The following is a 22,526-nucleotide window of genomic DNA, read 5'->3' on the forward strand; positions in this document are numbered from 1 at the left end:
CATTGCTTTAATAGAATGAATCTACCTTATATAACACTGGTTCAGCTTTATTGGCAAAGATGGTAAGAACAGCACAGCAGAGAGGAAGGTGGTTGATGTTTCAATTTAATATGTACCAATCTCAAGACTGAGCAAGAAACATTTGAGAGCAAGCTAAAATTACAGGAGTCTGACATTTAATCAATAAGGTACAATGAAATCTCAGAGAACATGAAATCACATCAGTACTATATATGAACACAAGGAGTGCAAGTGTGACCCCAACCATCCGCTCGAGTAATCTTTTCTCATGCATCTTTTATCACTTCAAAATCGCAAGATGACCGAAAAAAGACATATCCATTCAAAACACAATTACATACCAATGCATAACTCACAGAGAAATATTGCATGAATACAATCTAGCAAATTAACATTTATTTAACCAATATGGTCACAAACCCTTCTACAGGAAATTCTGAGAAAATTTAAAACAAACATTTATTGATTTTTTTACAAGAAATTGTCCGATATCAAAGTTACAAGTAACCTATGCAACTGCTACTTCAAAACTGGAACCATGCTCAGTGAATTGTTACAGTACCATGTCCTATGCTATAAATAACAGTTTACAAGAAACAGTAATTTAAAAAATATTTCACCTCCAACCTCTGTGCAAAAGCATTAGTGCCTTGCAGTTATGGTTTTCTTGAACTTTTTGCTGCTTTTAAGGTCTGATTCTAAAACACCTGCATTATCCAATTTTCAAAGCACGTACTCTAGAGGATTATAGTTGCACTAAAATAGAACTGGGCAAGTTCCATTGGCTGCATGCATTATGACAAAAACTCCATTCATTGCAATATGTCATAATGCAGTCAACAACATGGATATATTTTATATTCATTTGAAGACGAAATGTCTGGGTAAACAATACAATATTTTCTGCGATTATTTCTCCCATTTATTTTCATACCCACCCAATATCCAACAGTAACTGATAAAAAGTATAACTGCATATTTTCATCCCCACTATAGATCAATGCATATGAAGAAAACATCCCATTATCTTATGTATCTAAGTGCACATTACATGTCATGTACATTACATTTACAGGTCCTTGCTGCCCGCCCCCCCCCCCAGCATTCGGGTCATGCTAAATAATATAGGACACAGTCCATGGGCTGCATGCACCATGTCAGATAAAAATCTGATACCTGCAATCAGCTACATGTATAGTTGTTTATGACAAATATTTTCAGTGGTTATCTCACACATTTACTTCCATCGACTCTCCAATAGTTAGTCATTAATAGTATATATCTTAAGCCCCATTACACATCAATCTCAAATGAAATCATACAAACAATTGTAACGGCTAATCAAATTAACTTCGTCCCATGAAGAAAAAAACAGAAAAAGTAAAAATTATATTGGGTAGTGGACCATTAAAGGAGCTTCCTGCAAAAAGTTAGTTAATTTGAGAATTACTAGGTAGTTGCTCATGCAGAGTTAATCTTGCTGCAAATCCACCAGAACAACTGTGGCAGAGAAAACATTATCACATACCTAACTGGCACAAAAATCAAGTAATACTAGTGAGTTAGTGAGAGAGAGAGACAGAGAAAGAGAATGCATGTGAGTATCACAGGCTGACGAGGGAGTGATAAAGAATTGCATACTTGTATAAAAAGGGTAATCGAGATGTGTTTTTGTGTACCAGGCTGATGGATGTTAGAAGCAGTGGCAAAAAATTTCAGTTTCATAAATCTGGTAAATTATTGGGAGAGAACAAGTGTTTGTATTTGTGTCACTGACAGATGTGAAGGTATTGATGGTGAACTTTGTGTTTAAGTAGAGTAATTGAGTGATGTATGGTTTGATTGAAAGACAAGGGAAAGTGATATAGAGGGCCTTGCAGTATAACCAGATGAGCTTAAAACCCTGCAGTGTAACCAGATGAGTTTAAAACCCTGCACTATAACCAGTTGAGTTTCAAATCCTGCAGTATAACTAGTTGCGTTTCAAACCCTGCAGTATAGCCTGTTGAGTTTCAAACCTTGCAGTATAACCAGTTGAGTTTCAAACCTTGCAGGATATCCAGTTGAGTTTCAAACCCTGCAGCATAACCAGTTGAGTTTCAAACCCTGCAGTATAACCAGTAGATCACTACTTTTTGAGTCTTCATATAGAAATTAGAAACTGCAGAACAATTTTTGTTTTAATCATAATTTGTCACCATACATTACGTAGAATCCCATTACAGTACATGAAATATGAGACTTTGACTCGGTCATTGTATAGTCAGTCAATAACATTTATAAAAGAAAATAAGTTTACCATCTATAATAAAGATATTCACTCAGGACATATCTGTTTTGGTTGATGTGGAAGCTAGCAAAGTGTGCAAAGGCTCACCAGTGATTGATTCAAAATACACTTTTATAAAACCTATAAGTCAATAGATTTTACTGAATTGACCTGTATATGGATTATGCAGAATTGTCTTAAGTACTACATGTACCAGGATTATGAATTGTAATTGGTAACACTTAAAAATCAGGTCATATTATTGCTTTACCAATCCTTGTTCACTTACCATGCCAATAAATTGTTACAAACTAATACATATGATTATTTTTAAAAGAAATGCATAGTTATTTTCTATGCATTTACATGTGTTTATATTTTCTAACTTGTACAAAATAAACCAAAGAAACGAGGAGCTCACAACTCAAAATCACACAGATGTTGTTCTAAGCCTCGCCAGTTGTATTGGGTTTTAAATTCATGTTGAGCATCATATCAACCATTTCCCTCTAGAACTTTCTTTTGTCATTTGAGAGCTTTCATTTTTAGCTCCATTTTGTCATCAACCAGAAAAGATTATGCATTGGTTTTTAATCCAGGTTCCATTTTGTGTTAGAACTAGTTTGTTATTACTACTCATAAACTGTTGGAGGGATTATATCCAAGCTGTACAGATACATTCATGGCATTGTCTGGTTCAGGGCGGGCAAAATATGGCCTGCGGGAATGAACTGATGTTACCTTTTAATTTACATCAAATGGTATGGCTTTAAAAACATCGTTTATATTGCCTGTACCCTGTGCATGCATGGTCTAGTGAGTTTTCAGTGAAAATGATGGTTCTTGTTATGTTGTTATAGGGTTTAATGCCATTTTTCAGCACAAGATAGGCTATATATGGTGACCAGTATAAATGGTGGAGGAAGATCCAGGGAAATCCCTGAAAATAACCACCGACCCACGAGAAGCTACTGGAAAGCTTTCTCACATACCCATATTGGCTGAATCCGAGACTCGAACCCACACAGACAGAGGTGAGATGGCAGTAATCCATAACGGTGAGCAGTTTAGACCTGTTGGCCACTTGGGGGCCCTGTGAAAATGATGGAGCCACTTGGACATCCAATATGGCTATCACAGTAGTTATTTTTTGTTAACTTTCTTATCGTTCATGCTCGTAAAGTAACTGTCATACCAATATTGGGGTTTCACTTAGAAAAGGTCTTAGGATGTCCAGTTGATTGTAAATGAAAGTGACAGAGATCTCAGACATTATGGGGGATATTTGAAAAAAATATGGCTACCAAGACACCCATATTTAAAATGTTAAGGCACCTGCATAAAAGACAATGGTCTTAACTAGGAATTTTACTGAAACACTTTTTATGATGTCTAGTTGGCCCTAAATGAAAACAATGCCAATCTAGTTGGCCCTAAATGAAAACAGTGCCAATCTGTCATTCAGAAGGGCTGAATTGATGGACATTTTGAAAATCTTGTTCTCTCTACTACACCTGAGTTAGTTGCTTCATACGTTAAATGTTAACTGCTGACTTTAGGTTGGTAGTGAGCTTCACTGCTTTTGATGTACTGTTAAATTAGTATGCTACATCATATATCCAGTTTTAGACTAACATAATATGGCTAGATGTTAATTACTGCATGGGCATAGTTACCCAATCAATTAGTGAAGTTTAGAAAACGTGCAAGGAAATTTGAGTCTGTGTATGGATTTATTTATGGTCAGCAGTAAGAATGCAAGCATTTTTTGCTTGCAGGAGTGACTTGTGTTGATCCTAAATTGTTGTACCAGGTTCTACACAAATTGACACAAGGTGCCCTTTCTAGCCAATTTAATTTGGAAAGAAACTGTCAAACTGTGGGTCTGCAATTTCATAGAGAAACTCCTAGTAATGGGAACTGCTTCTTTGAGGCTGTGTCCAGTCAGCTTCAGCGACTAAACTGTCCAGTACAAATATCTCCACATCAATTACGCCAGGACGCTGTTGCTTTCTTGACAGCTAATCAAGTACTGCAGGTAAGAACAATTCTATATTATCCATACCACGAAGCTGGAATATGAAAGTCATTATTTTTAAAAAATCATTTACATATGTAATTTAGTATCTAGATTAAATTAGAAAATATAACTAGGTGAAAGGATATATATATATATATATATACCCTTACGATTTTGCTATAAGTGTTATTAAAATGGCCCTTAAATACGGACTTAACTAAGAAAAGCAAAAACTATGGAAAACTGGTTGGTGCTGAAAAATAGGCATAATTGGTTCATCTGTGTTTGATATGGATCCAGATTAATCAAATTAGTGGGGAAATCAGACCAACTATGCAACAGTATCTCAGATGCTATAAACTACATATACTTTTCATGCAAAGCGTCTGCATAATCAAACTGTTGATTATAGACTGTTTTAAAAATGGTGACCAGCAAGTGACAAATGTTGAAGGACTCATGGTGCTAATTCAGTTCCCTTAATAAACCTATGCAAGCACCATATTAACAATAACTTAATATTTCTGAGTGCTCATGATCAAACCTATATTTATCAGTTTAGAAGAAACCTGGACGTCAGCTTCTGTGTAGAGGCAAGGATCTGAGCCTCAGCATTTTCTGGACCTGAATGAGTTTGAAACATACGCCTTCAATTCCGCACCAAAGAGTTAGGTGCTAATTTTAGTAATGAGTGTTCAAACGTAAGACTGTTAAAGGACTGAAATTCCATCAATAAAACTGTCTCTAGTTATTTTTTCACTTACAACTAGGTTAAGCTCTCAAAAGATTATTTTTCCTAAAACATAACTTACATTATTAACCAATCATGGACAGCCAAACCCATATATGCTCTATTTTATGTTCACACATTTCCAGGCTGATTCCCATGTTTCATATAGTTATTACAATGTGTCCTGAAGACAAGGGCATAATAAGCCTCTTAAAAAGTGTTAATAAGCACATAAGTATAAAAGGAATATTGAGATTCTTGTGAAGAAAAGCAGCTAGGGTAGGGACATGGTTTCGTTTATTGGACATCATGTGTCAATGTAAGCATGTCTCTTGAAAGGAGATATGATTGCGGTTGCATGTGAAATGGGAAGAAAAAAAAACATTCCAAGAATTATGTCAAATTGAGAGATAGCAACAAGCCATTGAGCTGCATATGGTATGCAACTGAAGTTTGTACAGCTGTACTAGTGGTAAATAAGGTCTACGCATACTTTACATACTTTTCAGTTGAACATAATGTTTACTGTCGCTACTGGTTTCGAATACCATACCTTTAAACTTTTAGAAGCTTATGATATTTTGCTACACCTTATTGAACTCTGGTAAAACTTTCTGACAAAAAGACCCCAGCTGCCTTACTGAGACATTGTTGTCAGGGTTGGCAGGTCTGACACACACACACATATATACATGTGTGTATTCAGATTTCATTCCCTATGTCTGCTGTTTCCTTTTGATACTGAACTAGTAGCATACTTGACCAGGTGGGTGCAGTCAGTGTTGAATTTTTCTTAATTTGATAAGCATAAAAGCTTGATTTATGTTTTCATTTTTTTTTGTACCAAAGAATGAAATTCACAAATTTTTATCATTACACTACTGAGCTTCATATACTGTATATATTTGTTGTACTAAAACTCCAAAACCAAACTGCCTTCTTGTCTCCTTCAGGGGAAAATCTTTTTAAAATAAGCAGATTTCCTGTGTTATGAAATTAAAGACACTGATAAAAATTAGCCACACATGGTAAAGAAGGGCTGCCCACCAATTTCTGGCTGCATCAGATGTTCTAACTATATGGTACAAGGGACAGATGGTCTTGCATTTGGTTTAGATATGGAATGATGACATCCATGCAAACTGGAATTTGAGTTGAATTTTACCATTCTTAAACCGATGTGATAATGCCATGGTCATCACAAATTAATTGATGCTGCAACTTTATATACGGTGTTTTTTAAAAAGAGAGACCCTGGACAGGTGTGTTACTAACTGATTAGCATGTTGCTGCATTGTCTTCCTTTGATTTTGAATGTAAGGGATTGATCTTGACAGGTGTTCATATTGTGGTAGCTTTGTTTTAATCATTAAAGCAACTGCTGTTTCTTGTCATCATAGTTTTTTTCTTTGTACTTTTTATTTTGGGAAGTTTTAGAGGTTATTCCAAAAAATGAATTGCCTATAAATATACAAACTTAAATAAACAAAATCACAAAATTTAAGTTCTTGGAGGCAAAACCATGAATTTAAGTTTCCTCAAGGTATGTTACTTTACAAATCCATCAAAACTGAGACCCACAAAAATAAAACCTACCACAGTATTCCTTTTTCATATAAAATTACATAGATAGCAGGGAAATAAATATTCAATGATGTAATCATAAAGTAATTTCATTTATGCATCACATAACACAAACCTGGTATTAATCTCTAGTCTGAGTTGGAGTATTCTGAATTGCATGCTTTGTGATACCAGTATGAAATTATAATGTGCTGATAAGAAACTTTCTGACTTAGATGTTTGCATCAAGCACAAAAAAACATGCAATAATTATGCCACATCAAGTCCTGAATATTCTCTTTTAATATAAATTTTGTACAATTTTCATGTGGAGTCAAATTCAGGACATATTGAGCAGCTTCATGACAATATTACATTAATCTTGACATCATAGTGACCTGGTATTTGTCTCCAACTGATCAGGTATCAGGTCTTTATCTGACTAATGACAATATCACATTAATCTTGACATGACACTGACCTGGTATTTGTTTCCAACTGACAGTGTATTTGTTTCCAACTGACAGGGTATCAGGTTTTCTTCTGACTAAGATTAAAGAAAATACCAGACACAAATCATTCTGGGACGGTATAACTTCTAGAGTTATTAAGAATGTGGATATCAATATTTTAGACCAAACTGATCAGACTAAGAAATTTTTTTTTAACTGCACAGGTATCTGCTGGCAACATAAACTTTGCTGAATTCATGTACAATGAGAGTTTTGAAGAGTACTGTGCAAGAATGGCAAAGGATGGAGAATGGGCAGACCACGTCTTAGTGGTTGCAATGGCTAGGACATTACAGAGAGATATTATGATTGTGACAAGCTCGCCTTCCTCAGGCAGTGATGACATTATTGCATGGGTTGTTGGCCAGGATAATTTTCAGGGAGATCCAATTCTCCTTGGACACATCTGGGAACACCACTACGAGTCATTAGAACCCCTAGGTAAGTTTATTAATAAGTAAATATATTTATATGCCAGTGTGTGTGTGTGTGTACACATACATATATATTACATGTGTTAATTTTCATGATTATAGAGTGTTGGTTCATTTAGTAAATAACATTAAATACTAACTTTCTTTATGTTTGTGAGTTTCTTCTTTACAAAGTGGTCATTATAGGCAAACATATTGCTTAGTTTATGTATAGAAGTTAACATGTTGATGAGGTACAAGTACCAGTTTTGTTTTTTTATCACAGAAAACTAACCTTATTCCTGATTGGCTACCTGCTAAAGTACTTGACCTTGTTGACAAAGAGTGATTTAAAAATGATTTTTTGACCCTCGTTCTGGTTATGAAACTGCTGTTGTTGTTATGGGGTTTAACGCCATTTTTCAGCACACGATAGGCTATATATGGCGGCCAGTATTAATGGTGGAGGAAGAACCCGGGAAAACCCCGGAAAGAACCACCGACCCACGAGAAGCTACTGGCATGCTTTCTCACATATCTACATTGGCTGAATCTGAGACTCGAACCGGCGCAGACAGAGGTGAGATGGCAGTGATCTGTAACGGCAAACGCTTTAGACCACTCAGCCACTCGGGGCCCCGGTTATGAAACTGCACCTTGGGTTTTCATATAAGGGATGTTTAACTGAAAATTATTTCTCCTAGAATAAACATTAGTCATGGTGACAAATAATTGTGTTCAATTCAGTTGACATGACCTGGTTTATTTATTTCTATTATTCGTTCCATTACAACATGCTCATACTTTCGGATTTAGTAGCTGTTTTGGAAATACTATGATTCCATCTAAAGACATGGTGATTCATCAAATATTGGCACATCAGCAAAATAGACTGAACATTAACTCTTCCTGGCATGTGGGTCCGTAAAAATGTCAATAATTGCAACAGTACTGCATAAATTGATTTCAGAAACACACAAAATCCCATTTTATGACAAAGAGAACATTTTTACCAAGGAATCATATAATACACATGTGCTCTCATTTTTTTAAAATACTAAATGTATTTTAAAAAATTTGGTACAGTTTTTTGTGTGTAATGTATTTTCGAGGTTTGATTCGGACTTGTATTTACATTTGAGGGTTATATCTAGAGGCATTGGTGAGCTTATTTAATTTAAAATTTTCATGTTCAGTATAAGCAGAAAGAGATATAATTTAAATTATTTTGAAGAAAAGAAAACCAATTCATGGCATTTATTGTGAATATCAATCTATTCTGAATATTGACATTATAAAGAACAAACACTCAATATGTACAAATCATTTTATTTAAAAAATAAAATAATCATAAATATTTCATAAGAACACAGTACCAGTTCCTTCTCTTGCTCTCTCTGATTTCACAATTTAATACTACTCTATGAACTGTATGGTATTGCTCAAAATTCATCATAATTATTAAGAAAGAAAAAAATATTGACATCCAGAGTTTTATGTAGTAACATTCACAATTTATACCATATAAATGCAGATTTACTGTAATAATAAATTAATGGAAAACCTGAACAGTATGAAGAGAAAATGAGGAATTTTGTCCATGTGACCGACATACTTTGTAGAATTGTGGGAGTATTCAATGTGAATTATTTTTCTGTTTTCTTATTTTTTGTTATTAAATTTAAAGGTATAAAACCAAGACTATCATATCATAATTTAATTGGAAAGTGTCAATTTCTGTTAACTTAATTGTCATTTCAGATCAACACATATATGTACAAGAATAGTGTAATGCTTATGCTCTCTTGAATAAGATATAATTTCAACTTGTGTTTGATTTGTCATTAGGGTATTTTATGAAAGCAATGATTGTGAGAAGTCACATAAGCAAGATGCAGAAAGGCTTCAGAAGTACCAAAGAAACAATAAAAAGTAAATTTATTATTAAAGCTGAATGTTCACAACCTTTCATTATTACCATATGCAAGAAATATGCAAATTTCAGCTTGACATAACAAGCGGTAAAGCTTTTGCAAATAGTGACCAAAGACCCGATATTAAAATGGTGGATGGTGGATATGTTTGGCTGTATGTTGTGAATTTACTTGAAACAATATCATAAAGATGAGATCAATTTTGAATCCTGTTTACAAAAATTATGCATAACACATAATTTAGAGCAACATATAATTTCAACATGTGAATGGCTGAAGAATATAATATTTCATACCAACATGAAGGGGGAGGTCACTCGATACAAATGTACAGAAAGGCTTTTGACGTACCTGGAACACAGGAAAAATATATTTATACTTAAAGAAGAATCATCACCCTACATTTCTATATACCCGTATGTAAGAAATATGCAGATCAACTTGAAATGATGTGAGGTCAAGATTTTGCAACAAGTGACCAAGACCAGTATTAAAAATGATGGACAGCGCATGTGTTTCAATGCTTCCTGAGAATTTATCTGAAAAGATATCATGAAGATGCATTCATATTTAGACTCAGCACACTTGAATTATGCAGAAAACTATCCATTTTTATTTGTTCCAAAAATTCTGGAAAATGCATCCCCAGTTGCTATCATAAGGTCAATAAACTTGCCACATGGTTAGGTCTGGAAATTTTTATATTTTGGTCTAAAAAAGGTCTGTAATCTTTATCTAATTTTATGGCAGGAACCCTGTATTAAATTATAATTTATGCCATAACACTTTGCATGATATCTAGTTGGTCTTAAACAAAAATCATCTTTACCGGAAAATCCAGTATGGCTACCTCAGAGACCTTCTCACAAATCTTGTTATCACTACTCCTTAGTGGATGGTCCCATCAAAGGAGAATTTCATATTCAACTTTTTGTACAAGTCTCATTGGTCCAGGTAGTTTTTCTGACTATTAATCTCACTGGTCCAGGTAGCTTTTCTGACTATTAATCTCATTGGTCCAGGTAGTTTTTCTGACTATTAATCTCACTGGTCCAGGTAGTTTTTCTGACTATTAATCTCACTGGTCCAGGTAGCTTTTCTGACTATTAATCTCACTGGTCCAGGTAGCTTTTCTGACGATTAATCTCACTGGTCCAGGTAGCTTTTCTGACTATTAATCTCACTGGTCCAGGTACCTTTTCTGACTGTTAATCTCACTGGTCCAGGTGGTTTTTCTGACTGTTAATCTCACTGGTCCAGGTAGCTTTTCTGACTATTAATCTGACTGGTCCAGGTAGCTTTTCTGACTATTAATCTCACTGGTCCAGGTAGCTTTTCTGACTGTTAATCTCACTGGTCCATGTGGTTTTTCTGACTGTTAATCTCACTGGTCCAGGTAGCTTTTCTGACTATTAATCTCACTGGTCCAGGTGGTTACATAAAAATATATCTTTTCAACTTCTTCTCAAGAATGGCTGAGCCATTTGCGATAATAATCAAGAATATTCTTAGGACATTCTCTGTCAAAATTGTATGTATGGCATCTCCAGTGTCTGTGGTGTCAGTTCCACGTGAATCATTTGGAAATCTTATTTTAAACTTCCCTTAATAACTAAGTTTGATTAAAACTTGCAGGGAATGTATCACAGTACATGCTTTGGTGCAATAGTGTATTCTGTGGCGCTATTATTATTGGCATAGCTTCTATAGCAGCCATTAGGTAAACATTTTTAACTGTTTCATACCTGGTAGAAATGTTTCATAGGACTTACACTATTAAAAACAAAAAACAGTATAGTTTAATATGTTGCAGTTTCTCTGATACAGTTCTGTGAAATATTCTTCCATTGCATGTGTGTGTATGATTCAGATTTTTAACGTAGCTTTATCAATTCTTCGGTCATATTGCTATGCTGTCTGCACTGTGGCAGTTTACAGTTATGCCTAGTACTGGAAAACACTGGAACATCATGCTACAGACATTTATTATCATGCTTCACCCAGACACATTATCCTAACATCAGGCCCAACAGTCCTAACAATAACCTCTTAATCCTGAGTGCCAACTGAGGCACCTGTTAGTACCATTTTTAGAAGTCTTTGGTGTGACTCGGCTGGTGTTTGAACCCACGGCCTACCACATCCAAGGCAAACACTCCAACCACTTAAGCCACCAGAGGGCTTCCTTTGCATATGCAGTCTGAAGGAAATGTATTTTAATAGCAGCAGTTCATGATCAGCCTCGTTTGCCTTGCTTGCCTCTTCTTGAACATTAAGTCCCATTGTTCCATCATAATTCCCACCACCCACCAGCCTTCTGGTGTATCAGTTGTGGAAACTAAATAAGTAATAAACACTTGCTTTGCCAGTTTGATTATAATTGTTGGATTATAATAATTATATAGAACTGGGGGAACTGGGGGCTCAAAATGTTGCACAAATGACTCATCCCACATGTTTGCCTTGTACCAAGTGGATATGATGGGTCTATTTTGAAGTTATAGACAAACTCTGTTTGGGACGTGGCCATGAGTCAACAGACTATAAAGAGACAATGAAACACCCTTCTTCTCCCATATAAACCACAATGCCATGTATTGGCTCTTTTTCAGATGGTACAGTTGCTCTTTGAAATCAGTGAAACTTAAGAATGTTCCCCATGGTCACATGAAGATTTGGAATCTTTCACTCCTTAAGTTCTGAAGTGTGCATGTACGGCATCCATCTTCATTGTTATAAGAATCCTTGCTAGAATTGTAATGCTGCTAATAAAATTTAGTTTTCTGGTGGTGGATGGTAAAAATAATTGCAATTATATAGCATTTGCCAGCCATTATTATAAAATTCCCTGCTAACAGCTCACTTTAAAGGTCTGACCTTAGTGTGGGTACACTTCAGATTCATGAGGAGTGTCCTTCATGAACCTACAATGTGGAGATCAAACTGTAATGTTTTAGTATGTTGCATGTAATGGGAGGTTTGAAGTATGGACTTGGACTTTGGGACATGTGTCCTGGAACAGGTAAGCAATTCAGCAGTGACAGGTAAGTATTACATTATTAAAATCAGTCTTACACAGCAGCCACCATTCCCCACTTCAATGAAGAAAACTATGTATTTAAGGAAAATGCATTCTTAAGCGATCATACATATAATAGAATTTAGTATTTATGATAATGAAATAATGTATAACTAAATTGTAATTATTTTTACTTTGTATGATGTAATATGTTCCACATTCTCAAGCTTTTAGGAAGAATTTACTTTGACTGTATGAGTAAATCTCTTTAAAGAAAGTTTTAAATTTGATATTATTATTATTCTAACAAACGCTTTGTTTGTTAATGCCTGCTTATATTTTTCAGACTCTTCAGGCCTCAAGGTGAAAGGTCAGAGGCAAGCTGTGGCAAGGATGGAATTTGATGAAAATGACACAAAGGTTTGTTTTAGAAAACATTGTAATGTTGCTATTCCTCTTGGTATACAGATGCATATATTGGAAGTTAAATATGCAACTTTATGAAACAAAATATACACATTTAGAATAAGTAGCATTGTCTTCTTTTACTCTGCAGTGTGTCTCTTGTTGAAAGTAAGATGTTGTGAGGATCAAAGTAGTATTAGCTACTTGCTAGCACTATGGACATTAATTGACTTATCTTTCTTATTAATGTGGTAGGGATTGTGTATAAATGAATTGGATGTGCAAGTTATTATAGTGTCAATATTTTTTCCAAGGGGTAGGAATAGCTGTTTTTGAGTAGTGGAAGGGGACTGAGTATGAATAACGTGGATGTAATTCTATTAGAATGTTGATACACTTCCAAGGAAAAGGACAGTTTATATTGGAAAGCGAAGGGGGATTGGGTAAGAATAAGTTAGAGGTGTACTATTGGAACGTTGAGAGAAAAATGTTTATATTTTGAGGATCAAGGTATCATTAGCTACTTGCTGGCATTATGGACCTTGCATAATTTATAATTCTTATTAATAATGGACTCCTTGTGATGTTATATGGAATGATTTTGGATTTGCTTCCAAATATAATCTTGAATATAGTTTCTCCTTTGAATAAATTCCCCAATCACATTACACTATGAATATTAGCCAGCTACGTCATGGATCCAGCCCTAATAAACGATGAAAAACGTCTTATCCTGTCTGTTTTGAAAGAGACAAAGGACAGTAAATCTTGACCATTACCTCCACTTGATGTCGCCAGGTGTTGCCAGTTTTTAGCTTTGTTGCTCTGCATAGAACACATAGTGCAATAGCCTCTGACAATCCACTATTTGTTTTTTTACATTCCTAGAGATCCAGTGTTTGTTTTGGAATTATTATATGGAGGCGGTGTGGATATGAATAAATTGGATGTGCATGCTATTAGAATGTTGATACACTTCCAAGGAGTAGAACTAGCTGTTGTTTTGAGTTCAGGTTCATTGTTAGGGCAGAACTACTATCTTACTGGAAGCTTCTGGCAAGCTGTTTCACATGACCATACATGCTGCGCCTGATTCTCCAAACCCAAACCAACACAGTTGAGATGTTAGTGATATGTAAAGGCGGTACTAGGACAAAATGTTTGCAGACAAAATGGTACAGACAAAATGGTATGGACAAAATGTTAAGTGAACATAATGGTATTGGACAAATTGGTATGGATAAAATGGTGAGGACAGAATGGTATGGATAAAATGGTATGGGAAAAATTGGTACTAGGATTAATTGGTATAGACAAAATGGTATGGCTAAAATGTTGCAGACAAAATAGTATGGGACAAAACAGGATAAAATGGTACATATATTATAATTTTGATTGCTAATGAAAATAATAAATACCTAAAATCATAATAAAATTTAATTTTTATACACATATTAAAATATTCACGCGTTCATAAACCAACTGAAAAAGATACCAATACAAATGATTTTTATTAATTTTGTGTAACTTCAGAAATGTTAATTGTATTTTATTTATAAAAAAAATAAAGTGAAGCTGTAAATAACTTTTGTTGAATCTTTCAAAATGCAATGATACCAAATAGTATTTCAACGCAATTTTAATGACTGTTTTTCTTTTACATACCCTTAATTGTCAGTGTCCCGTCGTTTGTGCGCATGTCAAAAACGCGCCGACAATATATTGCAGCAATTGTGACATTTATGATTAGCGGAAAAGTGACACACTAGAAAGCCTGGTAAGACTCACAAGACCTGTGTATATTGAGTATATTTGGTGACGGTCTGCCTTGCAAAATTTTCACAACTCATACGAGTGACACTTTCCGAACTGTGCAAGTTGAACCTAAAATATAGCCAATCTGGTGTCAGACAAAGCTGACAGTTTAGAGTAGAATAAACTAAATTGCAGTCCGAGTTACAACAGTATTATACGGCATGTAGAGTTTATCGATCAAAGTATCAAAGTGAACTTTAAGAGGACTTTATTGTCTTGATTATTTATATTTTAAACTTGTAAAAAAAACTCATCATGTTAGAATATGTTACTTCTCAAAAAGGGACTCGCAAGCTTGCATTTCAAGATTATTTATTCACCAATGACACCAATGGCAGTGATGGCAAGGATCTCTGGCATTGTGAAAGAAGAACGTGCTAGGCACGAATTCTTACACAATCGAATGTAATCGTTCTTGAAGTTGGAGTTCATAATCACACAGTAACGCATGGGCAAGTCAAGGTTGAAACAGCTCGTGCCAACATGTAAAGGAGAGCAGAAACAACCAAAGAAGCAACACGATCGATTGTTCACAATGAATTGCTGAGTTTTGCAGCTGCTCATCTACTTCCAAAATGAGCAACCTTATCAAGAGATGTACGAAGGCATCGTCAAATGGCTGGACCGAATGATTAACAAGACATTATGGTTTATTCTCAGACACAGAGCAACCACCCATTCATCCATGTCAACCGAGATAATATGATCATTTTTGCAGCCGACGATGATCTGGATTTCCTTTTGAGATGCCAACATTGGTTTGCCGATGGCACATTTTGAGTCAGCCCGAGTGGATACGATCAACTCTACACGATACATGGCTTTTTCAATGGCGAAGTTTTTCATGCAATGTATGCATTACTATCCGATAAAAACGAACAAGCATATCAACAACTCCTTCAAGAAATTCTCAACTTGCACGCCGGTTTAGATCCAGATACTGTTGTATTTGATTTTGAATTGGCAGCAATTAGAGCTTTTCAGAATATATTTCCAGTAACTGGATGTATGTTTCACTTCGGTCACTGTGTCTGGAGGAAACTGCAATCAGAAGGTTTTTCAGAACGTTATAGAGATGAACCTGATTTTGCGCTTCTTGTCAAGCATCTTCTCGCTCTAGCATTTAGTCCAACAGATAGCGTCATAGAAGTCTTCGAATATCTGACCGCAGATCCAGCATACCGTGAAAGTGAAGTAATATGTGATTACATGGAGGACAACTTCATCGGAAGACCAAGGAGAGGAAGAAGAGGTACACCAAGATTTGCAATTCAGTTGTGGAACCAATATTCTTGATGCATCGATAAGCTACCTCGCAGCAACAATGCAGTTGAGGGTTGGCACAATGCTTTTAACAACGTTGTTGGTTTTGCCCATCCGACTGTCACAAAATTGGTGCGAAAACTACAACATGAGCAGCATAGCACTCAACTTCAGCGTCGTCAAATGGAACTGGGAACAACAACCAGAAAGAAGAAAAAAACCATAGGTTTGCATCAACGAAGCACTTCACACCATAGTGGTCGATTACAATAACCGGGAACCGGTTACATATTTGGGAGATATTGCTATAGTGCTCGATATAAATGTTATCTGACTGCGACTAGGTTAAAAAGTTTGACCTCATATGATAAATTTTATTTGAGTATGCCTTGGATGTGTGACATTTTTTAGTTAATTTTTTCTTTTTCTTAATTATATTGTGTAGTAGTCAGAGGTTTTGTACTTGTCTTTTGTTATGTAGCTTTGTAGTTGCGCTTTATTTTTCTTGAATTCCTTTTTTATTTTAAAATTGTTTTTATAGGTAATTATTATAAATCATCCATGGTCAGTTCACAATAGCAGCCTATTAATGTAATTTTAGTAAAAACTTGTCTGTTTTTTTTTTTAAATTTCGTATTAATAAAATTGTAGTCGTACCATTTTGTCTGTACCATTTTATCCTAGTACCATTTTGTCCCATACCATTTTGTCCATACCATTTTGTCGGCACCATTTTATCCATACCAATTTGTCCAGTACCATTGTGTTCACTTAATATTTTGTCCATACCATTTTGTCCATACCATTTTGTCCGGCCACCGTAAAGGCGAGTGCTACCCTGGGCTCCAGAAGAAATAGTTGGTGGTGGATGGGTAGTGGTTGTAAACAAATTGGGTGTACATGTTATTAAAATGTTGATATACTTCCTAGGGAAGGACAGTTGACATAGAGTAATGGAGAAGGAGAAGGAGTAACTTAGATGTGTTTGTCATTTGAATCTTGATACACCTTATATTGGAAAGATTGGTTTATGTTTGTTAGTGGAAGGGGAGTGGTTATGAATAACTTGGATGTGCTTGTTATTTGAATGTTGATAGGCTTTCTGTTGGAAGGACAGTTGACATTGGGTGGTTGAGGGGGAGTGTGTATGACTAACACAGGTGTGCATGCAACTAGAATGTTTAATACCATTCCTAGCAGTTTGGTTAGGACGGGTGATATTGGGTAGCAGAGGGGTAGTGGTATGTTTAACTTTGACGTGCCTGTTATTAGAATGTTGCTATCTAACATAAAGCGTTGTTTGAAATAATCAAGATGTTAGGTTTAAATTACATTAAAATATTTAGGACTAAGAGTTGCCACCCCTTAGCTCAGTCAAATGAAGTCGTTCGTAATTCCACCTTTTCCGGACTGTACTTCAAAAGTAGCGATGCTATACATTCCAAAAATTTTGTTAGCGACTAATCTAATAATAGCATTCACACAATTGGTATGCAAATTGATCTGAGTGTGAATGAAGAGAGGCAGGCAGGCTTTTCTAAGCAGATCTGAGAATAAATATATGTTAGATAAAAATAGGACTTGATTGAATATTGGTGATCAGTTTGATCGCTGGAATACTTTGAAGGATGAGCTTGGGTTTAAGACAGACACATCTGTTGTTGTTGTTGTTGTTGTAGGGTTTAATGCCATTTTTCAGCACACGATAGGCTATACATGGCGGCCAGTATTAATGGTGGAGGAAGAACCCGGGAAAACCCTGGAAAGAACCACCGACCCACAAGAAGCTACTGGCAAGCTTTCTCACATACCCACATTAGCCGAATCTGAGACTCGAACCCACGCAGACAGAGGTGAGATGGCAGTGATCCGTAATGGGAGAACGCTTTAGACCACTCAGCCACTCGGGGCCCCCGACACATCTGTTGCAGATTCCAATATTAATTGGTAAGAATAGGGCATGAACATTTAAAAGTTAATGTATATTAGTTATGCCTTTTAAGAAGAATACTCGTGAATGTTAGGCTGAGTACAGCATCATATCAGATGCAATCGAGGATAGCGTATCACATAAGAATCAGCTACCAAACTACTGTATAGCATGGTGTGGGCTTCCTATACTTAAAATGGTGACATCATGAAATTTTGTAATCGACTGAGATCAGTTGACCTGTGGATTTTGCTGATTAACATCAGATTAAGTTACACACATGAAAAATGGCAGGGGTTCTCAGAGAGAGAAATTATGTGGCTTTTAATGTGATGATCTCCCGCATTCGAGGCTGACACTGTAACCATCTAGGCCACCGGAGAGGTCAATATGATAAAAAATGTGAACCACATATATTAATAAGGTTATCTCATTGGCTAACAGTGTCACCACTCTGGAGACCAAATGTATCATTCGATTTGATCAGACTTGGAATATATGCTTATACATTGAAAATTTGGATGTGTTTAATAAAGACCAAACTTTTTCTATACTATTAAGGTAGTCACAAGATTAGTCACTGATTGGCTGAGCTTGTTACTGTTCTGGGAGCCATATAATAGTCTAATCTGATTTTAATGAAACTTACAATATATCGAAATCTGAGAAAGAGTTCGGTGATGAGATACACACTTAATAATGTTGTAATATTGACTAACTTCTGGAATACTCTTTCTTAAATGATGTAATCTTGACTAGACTTTAAGTTTGACTTGTGTGATCAAGATTTTAGATGGGCTTCCGAAACCAGTGAAATTCCATTGCATGGTAATAGAGCTACTTTGCATTGAAATGGCTGGCTTTATCACCGTGCTGGAAAAAAACATATGTTTAGTGTGAATTTGGTTTCAGGTTTCTTTAAATACATGCTTATATCTGACTCATATTTGATAATAAACCAGAAGCAGGCATATTAAAGAAGACCATAAGTCAAACTTTTCCTTTTACATATGTAATTCGCTACAGATTTTAATTCGACTGTAATGTTTGTAAATTAAATATCGTAAGCAGGTAGTGATTATATTGCGTGGAAGATACCACTATTCCATAAATTGATGAGTTTTTCCGAGTTTTCATGAGACGACAGATCACATGGTCCCGTGATGCAATTCTATCCAGTCCTTGAATACATACATAAGCATGGCGAGCAAGACAGACAGGAATAGACCAGATTTGGGTTTCACATTCAAATGTTGTACTGGTCAGTGCTCAAATAAAAAATTTTAGGCACAGGCCCTGGTCTGGTGACTTAATAAACTCAAACCCTGACCAAAATTCCACAAGCCCGGACAGATCATACCTCTCAACTCTCAAACTCAACCCGGGAGAAAAACCTTCCGAGTTTTGGGGTATTTCTTCATCTACCTCCCGATCTCGTAAAATATCCCAATTTTTTGCAGATAAGTCCCCATTATTACATTATGTCTGTCAATTTTCAATTATCAGAAGAAAAATAAAACAAACCATACATAAATAGATATAACGTATGCAATCCACAGATGCCATATTCTATTTTTATCACTTGTTATATTGTAGTGATGAAATCAGTGCTGAATTTAGGCATAAGCTAAACAAGCTACAGCTTAGGGCCTCACAGTCTAAACTCACAGTCTGAAGGGCCTGTCAATTTTATTTTATGCCAAATATGGCCTCTGCAGCTTCCCATAGCTTAGGGCCTCGCTATGTCTAAACTGCCACACTGCAGACTTCGTAGCGATATGACTGAAAAATTGTTAAAGCTACATTAAAAATCCAAATCACACACACACACATTTAAATCCGGCATTGGACAAAATAATTAATATCACACAACAGTTTTATTCTTTCTTCAGAAAATAGAACGTTAAGATTAAACATTCAGGTAAATTTCAGATGTTTAAAAAAAAACTACAACAGTAATATAGTAAAAGAAAGTTAAAAGAATAAATTTGTCACCAATGAATGATCACTGTGAATGCTGTAAAATTTTCTCTGCAAACAAAATCACATCTCCCTTTCTGTCAAAGAAACTCGGCCAGTTAACACTTGACATTCCTCCACCATATATGTAAAGTTTAATTACCATGATTAAATTAAAAGAAGGAATAAAACAAAATATACCATGCAGTATATGTGCCCCTAAAGAACTAATTCAGAATAAATATTTGATTCAGTAAATAGTGTTACATGCATTAAGACTTAAACCTAAAGAAATAAGGTGGAGTATAGAACGTGGGAAAAACAGTTGCCACATGTACAGTAACTTGTGACTGCAAGTCTGAACTGTTAAAATGAAGTCCTAGGCATCGTAAGTTACAACAAAATAGGTGTCATTTATTAGGCAATCAATTGCTGGTGCTTACATACACATGCTGTTGAACATGGTTTCTTTGAAGTATATAAGGAGGGCAGTCCTTTTCACAAGATGCATGTTAATGCAAGGATAAGGATTAACTGTTAATTAGTCACACTGGCTTTATTGTTTGTGTACTTAAACCAAAACTTTAGCTATTTTGCTGTTAAGCCAGAGCTGACCAGAATATGGAAAAGAGACTTGTCCTGGGGGAATAATAAGGTGTATCACAGAGGAAATGGCACGTCCCATGGGTTCACACACTGGGGCAAGGGGTGGGGTCATTAGTCTCATCCTCCCAATTTCTATTGTCAGCCAGTTAATGTGAAACTTTTGACCTCTTTTCTTTTAATTACTGCTATTTAAACTGCCCAAGGGATAGTTTTACATCAGTTCCAATTATTACAGATTACCCTTTATAAATGCTACATGTAACAGGCATAGACTGAAAGTTTTTTTAATTTTTTTTAAAGATTACTGAATATTTTGTTTTCTCAAAACATGAGAGGTTTAGAATCTTATTTTTAGCAAAGCTTCCATTTGATTAAAATCATTTCTCAATTTCACCTAGGACAGTGGTGATTTTATTTAGATTGTGCCATGTTAAGGCACGTATGTCACCATCTTGAAAATACATTTACTCATTTCACCAGTGGGATCAAAGTTTCCTCAGGAAAACAATTCTTGTTTCGACAAGCCTGACGGGCACCTCACTTTGAGTACAGGATGGGCCTGAACTAATATCATTGGGGCCCTTGGTGTTGGGCTATCAGATTGTATTAGCACTGCTGGTGTAGATAAAAGATCTGTGAATTGGTTGTTACATTTTGTGGTCAATTACTCAGCCTTCTGCCTATTTTTTTAAGTCACATGTTTAACACTTTTCCCAGGATTTAAAATATCCAACCATATGTCTGGAACAAGGCCAACTTTAGTCTAGACCTAGAATTTGCATATCCTTGAGCTGCCATTTGTTTTCAGGATCCCTCCTGTAACATTCCTATGAGAAATGTAATGAGCACATAGTGCTGTATGTTGTTGCTTTGAAATCGACTCGCTTGTAATAATGTATCCATACTTTCTTTGTGCCTTTATCTTTTGGAAAAGAAAAAAATATGTTGTCCACAGGCTTTTCTTAATGTGCTATTACACCTGTAAGAAATGCAAAATGTCATTTTCTTTTACTCTGGCAACTCACACTTGGGATGCTGGAGTCGCTACTAGTTCAGATCCCGAAAGTAACTGAATAGGCACAGAAATTTTGCATAAGAGGTCAAGGAAATTCAGCTCCTAGAAGATATGCCAATATTGAAATATTGTCAATACGGTCGCAGATGATACTTCAGAATAAGGTTTTCTTCTATAGTGCTTATATTATTATTCAATATTTCCATTGGTTTCTGGTCTCCTTTAATGAAGATATTTTGAATAATTTCCTGATTATGTTAACACCATGGAAACCATATTTATGATCACTTTTGATCTGCTTTGAAATATAGGTTTGTATCAACAAGAGCATGGATGAGTTCACTTTATTATTATTCTACATTTCCATTGGTTTCTGGTCTTCTTTAAGGAAATTAACAAGTATTAATGAGTTTATATTTCATCTGATTGTCTCACCTTGTTATCACACTAACAGTCATAATGAAGGATGAACTTTGATCAAATATATCGATTCTGGATCATGAATAAGATTAATAATGGGTAAGATCAGCGCATGTTAATAAAGATAATCTTGCATATGATTAGCTTGTTACCATTTAATACACTATTTATCTTATTTTAAGCCAACTTTAACCCAACCCAAAACCAGATGGGGTGAGACTTATACCATGCAAGAGTTTATATTTTTTATATGATTTTGACCAAACTTAGAAAAGAGGCTTATGTGACCAAGATCTTGATTGAGTATGATTGTGAGTAATCTGTATTTTGAAGATCTTGTAACTGTTTTATGTTGATCCAAGATATGAAAATATTAAAGCAGTAATCATTTAAACTCTTCTTATCAAGTTCATGGACTTTGTTTGCACGCCACCTTGGTAAAGAAGTCTAAATTTGTATTGTTCTTGACAGATCCTATAACAAGTGAAGTCTATGCATATTAGTGAGATACACTGCATCTGAATGGCTGGGCTAGTTACCATTCTCTATCTATGGAAATTCCCGATCCTGCTTATTCAAAGGTGGTACATGAGTTTTTGTATTGAACGTGTAGATATAGTAGTACATTAGGT

General features: G+C 35.4%; 1 protein-coding gene across 1 annotated transcript in view; it reads left to right on the forward strand.

Annotated features, from left to right (window-relative positions):
- The window catches only part of LOC149772632 (uncharacterized), a 118,520-nt gene that overhangs the window by 31,174 nt on the left and 64,820 nt on the right, over window positions 1-22,526 (forward strand). The window contains exons 6-8 of the mRNA XM_089947540.1: window positions 4,069-4,328; window positions 7,280-7,556; window positions 12,828-12,901. Coding sequence (XP_089803666.1) covers window positions 4,069-4,328; window positions 7,280-7,556; window positions 12,828-12,901 — 611 coding nt within the window. The remainder of the gene's footprint in view (window positions 1-4,068; window positions 4,329-7,279; window positions 7,557-12,827; window positions 12,902-22,526) is intronic.

The sequence above is a fragment of the Sinohyriopsis cumingii genome, unplaced genomic scaffold (assembly GCF_028554795.1).
Source record: "Sinohyriopsis cumingii isolate HCF-2022 unplaced genomic scaffold, ASM2855479v2 utg001328l, whole genome shotgun sequence".
NCBI classification, from domain to species: domain Eukaryota; kingdom Metazoa; phylum Mollusca; class Bivalvia; order Unionida; family Unionidae; genus Sinohyriopsis; species Sinohyriopsis cumingii.